Source organism: Xyrauchen texanus, chromosome 15 (assembly GCF_025860055.1).
Source record: "Xyrauchen texanus isolate HMW12.3.18 chromosome 15, RBS_HiC_50CHRs, whole genome shotgun sequence".
In the NCBI taxonomy this organism is placed as follows: domain Eukaryota; kingdom Metazoa; phylum Chordata; class Actinopteri; order Cypriniformes; family Catostomidae; genus Xyrauchen; species Xyrauchen texanus.
In genome coordinates, this window is record NC_068290.1 from 24,355,451 (window position 1) to 24,365,336 (window position 9,886).

Below are 9,886 nucleotides of genomic sequence, written 5' to 3' on the forward strand. Positions count from 1 at the left end.
AGAGGCAGCCAGGTTTTTATTTTGTATCTTTTTGTATTTGATAGAGTCCATGATGCCATGTATCCGAACAAGATGTTAAAAAATAGCCCCACAACATTAAAAATCCAGCACAACATTTAACTGTGGGCATTAGGTATTTCATCCCTATGTTCACCAAACCCATCTCTGGTGTTTGATGCCAAAAAGCATTTTTGTTTTATCTGACTATAGAAACCCAGTCAGATTTGAAGTTCCAGTAGTGTCTGGCAAACTGAAGATACTTGAGTTTGATGTTGGATGAGAGCAGAGGCTTTTTTTCTCTTAAAAACCCTCCCAAACAACTTGTGGTGATGTAGGTGATGTCTTATATATTTTTTAGACTTTCTGACCCCAAGACACAACTAATTTATGCAGTTCTCCAGCTATGTTCCTTGGAGATTATTTTGCCACTTCCAGCCTTCCATTATTAATGATTGCTAATAACCAAACCCACTCCTGAATGAATCACCCAACAGGCCATAATTATTGGCACCCTTTTATTCAATACTTTTTGCAACCTCCCTTTGCCAAGATAACAGCTCTTCTCTTATAATGCCTAATGAGGTTGGAGAACACCTGGCAAGGGATCTGAGACCATTCCTTCATAGAGAATCTCTACAGATCCTTCAAATTCAGAGCTCCATGTTGGTGGACTCTCCTCTTCAGTTCACCCCACAAATTTTCTATGGGGTTCAGGTCAGGGGACTGTAATGGCTTTGGAAGGATCTTGATTTTGTTATCAGTGAACCATTATCGTGTTGTATCATTATTGAATATGTATCATTAATATTCTACATTTAAATTAATTTTATTTAGGGAAAGTAGTAAAAACTGGTAGATACACTTATCACCCTGGTGCAAACACAAAAATACTCTAATAGTATTTTGTCTTGTAATATGTACTTTTATCAAATACTTTTGAAATACAATAGCATATAGCAATAGCATGCTCAATCTTCTAGGCCACTTTTCTGTCATGCAAATCGCTTAGGCACTCCATTTTATCCATTTTTTTTACATTTTATATAGTAAAATTGTATAGCTGGTTTGTTGTTAAGTGTTTTGATTAGCTCTACCTTTTTGTTATTTGTTTATAGATTGCTCTGGACACGGGTTATTGGACAGCTATAAATCACTTCTTTATATGGGGCTCTTTGGGAACCTATTTCACTATCCTTTTTGCTATGCACTCCAGCATCCTGTTCAACATCTTCCCGAAGCAGTTCCATTTCCTTGGTGAGTCGGCACTGTGGCCCAACTATCTGTGCAGTTGAACAGAAACAAACATTTGATAACTTATATATTGTGTCTCAACACAGCTTATAAGCCATACCTTGTGACATCTGGAAATTCAGATAGCATAACTTGTTAACACTTTACAATAAGGTTCAGTTTGTTAACATTAGTTAACAACATTGGTTAACATGAACAAACAATGAACAATCCTTTTACATGTATATGTTAATGTTAGTTACCGCTCTATGAACCAACATAATGCAACAATAAACAATTGTATTTTTATGAACTAACTGAGGAAGCGAGAACTGGCTTAACAATATAAATAATAGTTTAATTATAAACTTAACCAAAAAGACAAACACAGGTGTCGGACAGCTGTCCATAAATCACTTACACACCGGTTCTCTGATAAGCCGTAGCTTGGTCCTCTGCCACTCCTCCCCCGGGCAGATCGGAGGCAGTCCTCCAGCCCCTGGCAGATGAATGCCCCGCTGCGTTTTTGGTGGATGGTAGGGGTCTCCCCCGCCCCTGGCAGCAGTAACCGTTCCAGGCGGTTGGTTGGGAGCCCCTCCTCATCTCGCGGTTGGTGGCCTTTCCTCCGCTTCCAGGCGGCCAGGCTCCTCCATCCTCTGGCGGATGACCACGGCTGCTCCTTTGGGGTGGATGGTAGCAGCGAGAACTCCACTACGGCACATCCCTCCTCCTTCATGGGTTTTGGCACCAGTGTAAAGGGATTAATGAGAAGTAGGAGGCGAGAACCGGCTGGACAGTATAAATAATAGTTTAATTGTAAACTTAACCAGGTGTCAGACAGCTGTCCGTAAATCTCTCTCTCTCGCACTGCCATCTTCAGTCGGCCTTTATCCCTCTCGAGGGCTAATTAGCCTGATTAGGGGCCAGGTGTGCAGAATCTTGACCCGGCCCAGCCCTCCGCCCTGCCACACTAATATTAATAATTATTAAGAAATGCTGTAAAAAATATTGATTGTTTGTTGTTTGTTCATGATAACTAATGCATTAACTATTGTTAACGAATGGAACCTTATTGTAAAGTGTTACCTTTTACACTTTTTTGGGTTATTAAAATACAACCTACTCAATAAACAAACTAATTGTTAATGTATATGTAGATAAATATATTTGCTTTACATGTGTTAAATATTTAAAATTTAAAGATGCAAAAAAGCTTTAATCTTTAGAACTCTTAAAAGCACTACAGTACAACCTTCTTTTAAACTAAGTTTTGATACTGTTATGTTTAGGATTTAATATTATTTCTTTATTGACTTTTATTGTGATGCATATTGTGTAAACGTGTGTGTGTGTGGATTATTTTGTTCTGATGTGCACGACATATGTTAATTGTGACCACAGGAAGTGCACACAACACACTAGGGCAGCCGGTGGTGTGGTTAACTATTGCTCTGGCTACAGTCATCTGTATTGCTCCAGTCCTCGCCTTCCGCTTCCTCAAACTGGACCTAAAACCTCAGCTCTCAGATACTGTAAGTGTGTGTAAACACTTGTAGTGACCTGTTTGTCTGTCCTTATTCTCAGACCATTATTTGTTTTACTTTTTCAACATCTTATGTTTACGTTAAACCATACATTCATTATCAGTATACGGCAGAGCAAATATAAAGTACTTACACAATAGTTATAAGTAATAGGCTTATATTCCAAAAAAAATTCTTCTCTGTTTTATTTAGTGTGTTTCGGTAGATATGTGGGTGTATTTTATTTGTATGTTTGTTAGTGTGAATGAGAACACACTGCTTTAAAAGATTAGTTCACAAAATAATAACGGTTATTCAGTCATTGTTCACTATCCCCTGTGTTGTTATAACCCTATATGACTTTCTATCTTTTTCTTAACACAAAAGAAGGAATTGTGAAAAAATTGTGTGCTCAGTGATGTCATACAATGGTAGTTTATAGTGACCACATCTTCAAGCTTCAAAAGAATGCAAAATAATAATTCAGAAGTCTAATACATTATTCAGTGAGATTCATGAAAGCATATGATAATGTTTGGTGAGAAACAAGCCAAAATCGAATGTATTATTTATTGAAAATGTTGACCGATCATTGATCGCCTATGCACGTTCATGATAGGGCATGAGAGCAACAGTTCACACAGCCCCTGCTTGCGACATGGGCAGCTCAAGTGAAAACTTGTTTTGTTTATCTAAAAATAGGTCTGCCGCATCGAAAGTGACAACAGAACATAACACAGCTGCACAAAAAAACAGAAATCAGAACTTGCTAAACATGTCTGAATAGTTTGTTGTCAAAGAGAGAGAAGGCGGGAATGTCTGTCACCTCTTCTCCATTCTGAACCAGTAAGTATTTGTGACAGACCTGAGTAGAGTGAGACCTCCACAAAAACATTTGGTAGGTGTAACATTCTCGGCCAATGTCAAGTAGTTTTTAACCGGCTCACGAGATGCTGACTTGAATATACTGTTAGGGGAAAGATTTTGGACCGATATCAGTTTACAGTGGACAGAGTTACCTGGCGCAATGCCGAAAATAGAAAACAAGCGATAGAATGCACCGTCACTTGTCACGACTGGTTAGGACAAAAACTCTTATTAACATAGAAAATGTACATTTTATTGCGTGTCTTTTGCCATCAGGTTAGGACAAGGTGTGACTGTGGCTGCCTTTAGCCTCCTCTATGTGTCTGTTTGATTGAGGAAAAATAAGGCTGGGCATAGAAATATTTTGTGTGCAGCTGTGTTTAGTTCTGTATTCACTATCGCTGCGGCAGACCTGTTTTTAGATGAACAAAATGAGTTTTGTCTTGAATGCCCCAATGTCACAAGGGGCACGTGTGAACTGTTGCTCTAGTGCCCTATCATAAACGTGCACAGGAGATCAATGATCGGTCAACAATTTCACTAAATAATACATTCGATTTCAGGTTGTTTCTCACCAAACCTTATCGTATGCTTTCATAACAATCATAAGTCTCATGGAATAATTTATTAGACTTCTGAATTATACTTTTGTGTTCTTTTGAAGCTTGAAGTGGTGGTCACCATCAACTGCCATTATATGACATCACTGCGAACAAAATGTATTCACAATATATCCCTTTGTGTTGAGAAAAAAAGTCATATAAGGTTAGAACAAAACAAGGACTGACTTTTCATTTTTGGGGTAACTATCCCTTTAAGGTTCCCATAGATCTCGAAGTTTGTAAGAATGTTCCCAAGTGAAAGAAAGAAAGAAAAATAACATTTTAATAATTTAGAAAATAAGAAGAATATAGTTAGAATTTAGAAAAATAGAAGAATTTTATTCTTAAGAATGTTTTTTCTTAAATGTTTTTGAATCCGGCCCCAGATTTAAATAACAATTACGAATAGCTTTAATTCATCTAGAATGCTCACAAACAAAATAAACAATAAAAAAGATGACACAAATTAACATGTAGAGATGTGGATGGGTATGTTTAGAAAGTATATATAAAGTATTTAAACTGTATTTTTCATATCTTATAAAGATTTTAATTTGGAATTAGATCATATAAAAATAATTTTGTAGCATAATATCGCTACAAAATATTTTTTGTGACATATTTGCCAGAGTGGTAACTCAAAATACAGTATATGTAATATACATTTATATTATATTATATAAATAACATCTATTTTTATATGTAAATATATACAAAAAATAACTTTATTTCAGAAATTGCTCCCATGTATTTATTTATATTCAAAACTATTGTTGGAAAATGTATGGTTGGTTGAGAAGTATACTATGTTAACACTGAGCATTGTATTGTCTGATTCATACCAGTAGATTTGACCTTATTCACACCAGTAGGTTTGATTCATTGGCACTTTTTGGTTATCCCCTCACACTCATTTTCTCATTGTCTTTCTGCAGGTGCGCTACACTCAACTGGTGCAGAAGAAGAGGAAGCCCGGTGGGCGTGCAGGCCTTGGAGTTGGTGGGGCTGGAGCAGCTGGTGGCAGTGCTCTGGGTCGTCTGGGGAGAGGTGGCTCTCGACGCTCTGGTTATGCGTTTGCGCATCAGGAAGGCTTTGGCGAGCTGATCACGTCGGGAAAGAATATGCGCCTGAGCTCGTTGGCTCTTGCCACATTTGCCTCCCGCCACAGCAGTAGCTGGATTGACAGTCTTCGCAAGAAAAAACATGCAAGCAATAGTGGTGCACATACGCTGACAACTGGAGATGGCAGTAATGTCTCCTCTCAAACCACACTTGTTTCCAATTCCTCCTCAGTGATTGGTCCTCAGGGCACAACCCCAGGGGAGACACGACAACCATGTAATGAAACTGGCCTCACTTGTAGCCTTGATGACATTTCTCTCAGCATGGTTAGGTGTACAGAAAGAGAGGCTGGAGGATGTAGTACTGGAACTGTGCAGGTAAATACATTTATAAACATAAGCACAGATTATTTACAGACACATGACATACAAGCCATCATACAAAAATGTTGGATGTTTGGAAACATTGAATAGAATCTTGTTTTATTTGGTTTCAGAGAACTAATTTAATGAATTGACAAGAATAGATCAGTTCCACTAAGGAGAAAACGGCAGGAAGCAGCACTATTAAAACACTTTCATTTCTCACTTTTTGGAGGAAGTGGTCTCAGCTGAAGTTGTCAAAAAATTATCCTTTTTTCATATTTTCATATGGGTTAATAATTTTCATTATATTTATTCTTTTTTTTTAAACAAATACTGTACTTAATCTTTCTGTTTTAACTTGTTAAATGTATTCATAATAGAATTAGTGCTGTGATTGCTTTGCAATGACTATGCAAATGTATAATATCTGAAAGTCCAGCTGTACTGACCAGTTTGACCTATGGACTTATATGGCAAATTTGCCAATAGGTTCCCTATTGTGGTCTCTGTGGATTTTCCACTTTTTTGTTTTTTACTTTTTGTTTTGGACCTTTTTCTTACTAATTTGCATAGAATTAGTTGAAAATACAAAAACAAAAAATGTCTTTACATTCTCATTTAAGCATGTTAGGCTTGCATAAAAATGGAGCCAAACAGCTTTTGTTGATAATTTGTTGGACAGGAAAAGCATATAAAACTGCTGATCAAGTTTCTTGGTTGCAGTTGTAAAAAAGGTAGATTCTAGAGCAAGTAAATTTGCTCAATGTTACTTATTTAATTGGAGAAAATATTATTTTATCAAAGGGACAGTCCACCCAAAAAGGAAAATTCTCTCATCAACATGTGTTTTGTCCATGTAATGTCAATGTGGTCCAAAACTTTCAAGTTTCAAAAGGACATAAAGACAGCATAAAAGTAATCCATATGGAGTTGTTTAATCCATGTCTTCTGAAGTGAAACGGTCGCTTTGGGTGAGAAACAGGCCAAAATTTTAAAATCCTTTTACACTATTAATCTATTTATAAAACTATTCTTTAAAGCTGTTGTTATGAACACAAACAACAATCATTAGTGAAAAATTGCCTGTTGTGGTCTTCCTAAATATTAAGTGTTTACAAGAAATTATCTTGTGTGATGGACAATTGCGATTAATTAGGAATTAATTAGGGCTCTCTATTTTAATGAACTCTTAGTTTGTCAATTTAAGAAGTTTGAAAAAGTAATGCAGTTTATAGGCCTATTCAAGAAAAATGGGCATTGAAAACTATAAGTGTATTAATAGCCTCAGTTAATTAATGTAATTAATAGTAATGTGATAATAAAAGTAAAATGAAACAGACTTTGGGTTAGGTAGAGGCATGCATATTCTAGCGCATTTTATCTTGATATTATAATCATATGGAACTTTCCTTGTTTTGCTGCTTGTTCACTGAAAACCGACTCTTTCTTCTAGGAAACTTTGTTTGTGTGGAGGGGACCTGGATCCCGAATAAGTGGGACCAGCAGCCCTGTACCGCCCCCCATTGCAGAGGAAAGGTCTAGTGGCGATTGAGAAAAGATGACTAAAGGTGGATCAACCAACTGGACTTCTTTTTGTGGATGCTTCCACCTTCTGGTGTTTGTTTGGTCATGTTTCTGTGTGAGAAGATGACCAGTGAAGACAGCACCTAAAAGCTTGGGAGTAAAGACATGCTCAAATTAAAATACATACAGAAAAAAAATCCAGATTCAGTGGAAAAACTGTGCACACAGGCAATACAAAGAGGGTTTGTTGTCACATTCCCCTGTATTGTATACATTCTCTCATATCTTGTCAGTAAGTTTAACTTATTTGAGGTTATTTGAGCTATTTATGGCTGAAAGAGAATTTTCTGTTCTAGCCAACTTGTTCAAATAACAAACTACTAAATAACATGACATGGGTAATAATACCACATACCTCCCTGTCCATGTAGCTGATGTTAATTGACCTCATATGCAAAATTATATTTTTGGTTAAATTTACATTTTTTAATTTATATGTGTACATTTATATTTATTTTGGATAGAAAGCAAGAAAAAAAGAAAACAAAGATCCCAAATTCATTACAGTACATAAAATTATAGCCTTTTCTGTCTCATATTTTACCTCAAATATGTTAATACTTATGCATTTCTACTTATTAGTTAAGTAAATGCCCTACAGTATCATACTCAGTCATGTCAATTAATTCAAAGGGAGTAGTCCTGCACTCTAAAAACAATATTTTATTTTGCCTTTTAGTTATCATAACTTAAAATGTAGAGTTAGAATAACTGCCCTGGAATGATCTTGTTGTGTTAACTCAATTATCCAAGTTTTTGTTGGATAAACTTGTGATAAATTATTGAACTTAGAAAAACTATTTCGCTGAATTAAAAATATAAGTCAAGAGAACTACGTACATCACGCTCAGATATTTGGATTCCTAGCATGCACTGAGTGCGGCATGAATAAATTATGCAAACATTATTACTGTCATCATTTTATTTACATTTTTACTGTTTCCAGCTTTTATTTTTGCTGTTGGTTTTTGTGTTTGTTGTCACTTTCAGTAATTTGTCATTCAAAGCTCATCTTTTTACTCAATGATGTGTTTGATGATTGTCACCATCATTGTGATTTGCGTGTAAAGTGTTGAGCCTCATGTGTGTCTCCTTGACAAGCTTAAATCTAAATATGATATTGGAATCAGATGTTGTTCTCTGATTATCGGCTGGTCATTTACCATCAAATTGCAGTTTATTGACAATTGGATAGCCCTAACTACTTCTACAGTTATCAATAATATTAAAAGCTAATTTAATTCTATATTTGGTTGGAAATGAACTTGAATGAAATTTATTGAACTTAGACAGTCAAGTCTGTTTTACTTAAAAGGACATTACGTTATATTGATTTAAGTCAACTTTATGTTGTTTAAATAACATTAAGTTGACACACCTTAAAACATTTTAAGAAGAACAAACACTTTTTAAGTTAAAAAAAATTTTTACAGTGTGTATTTTATATTCATCTTTTGAAATCTCAGTGAGTCAAGGGATTTCTTTATATACAGTACATATGACAAGCATTTTTCTTCTTTTTTTAATCTCTGTCACCCTTTCTCTAATGATGTAAGATCTTTTTCAACATATTGTTCTGCATATTGAGTCAAAATACTTATTTTTATCTGTTTGATGCTCAGCAGTTGTTTAGCTTGTTGACTTTATCTTTAATGATAATCTCTTCAAATTGTGCTGATACATGATGATAATATATGGAATGGTCAGCCGAGAAGTGAATATTCCCATATTCCCAATATCCCCCAGAAAAACACTATCGTTCTCAGTGAGAACATGACTCTACCCAACTGGATGAAACCCTTCTTTCCTCATCCCTCTCTTTTCACCATATTGGTGCTCTGCCCCTGACTGTCTATCTTGATTACAAGCTGGTTGACTGGAAGTCCAATGAGTTCAAACCTGAAACTGCTCTGCTAAATCTTAGAGGGACTAGCCATTGGAGAAGGGAGTGTGTTTGGACTTTTTTTGAAGATTCACATAATAGTTACCAAATGGATTCCACCTTGACTGTCTTAATTTGTAATGTGGCCTTCACCAGTATTTTAATTTATTTTGCGTGTATTTTATTGTGAATGAGAGAGATCCGATGAAGACATTTGAAAAGCTAATTAACTCATTGTTACTTGCCATGCGCTCTAATAGTTAGACCTAGCTCTTATATTGTGCAAAGGCGGTAACAGTAATATGCCTTAAAAGAGTTTGTGTTATTTTTTTAAATGTGTACATATTTTCATCCACCGCATAAAAGTATATTGCAATAAGAGATTTAAAGTCATCTCAAAATGTTATGGGTATCTCTTACAGTTTCTGTTAATGGTAAAGTCCTGTGTTGTAAACAGTAGGTGACCCTGCTGTTGTGACTGGGCCAAATGAAAATGGAAATATATAATTAAATGATTTTAATCAAACTGTGTGATCATTGTGTAGGCCTACGCTGAATGAATGTAAGTAGAGAAAAGTAGAAAAAAATCTTTGAATGCCTATTTTAAATAGGCCAATATATCATTAACATGGCCTAAAAAGTTTAATTTAATGGGAAACTCATTCTAATGAAATTTTCACCTCACATTTTTTGTCCATAAATTGACTTTGTATTGGCAACCCTCTGTGATTTTAGTAGATGTTGGGATATCCACCGTATTTGCCTAAAATT

At 35.6% G+C, this 9,886-nt stretch overlaps 1 protein-coding gene across 2 annotated transcripts in view; it reads left to right on the forward strand.

Moving 5' to 3' along the window:
- The window catches only part of atp8b2 (ATPase phospholipid transporting 8B2), a 59,822-nt gene extending 50,192 nt beyond the window's left edge, over nt 1–9,630 (forward strand). For both annotated transcript variants that reach the window (XM_052143846.1, XM_052143847.1), the window contains 4 exons: nt 1,116–1,254; nt 2,632–2,762; nt 5,158–5,661; nt 7,103–9,630. In XM_052143846.1, the coding sequence (XP_051999806.1) occupies nt 1,116–1,254; nt 2,632–2,762; nt 5,158–5,661; nt 7,103–7,201 (873 nt within the window). In that variant the 3' untranslated portion in view covers nt 7,202–9,630. The remainder of the gene's footprint in view (nt 1–1,115; nt 1,255–2,631; nt 2,763–5,157; nt 5,662–7,102) is intronic.
- The last annotated feature ends 256 nt before the right edge of the window (nt 9,631–9,886 follow it).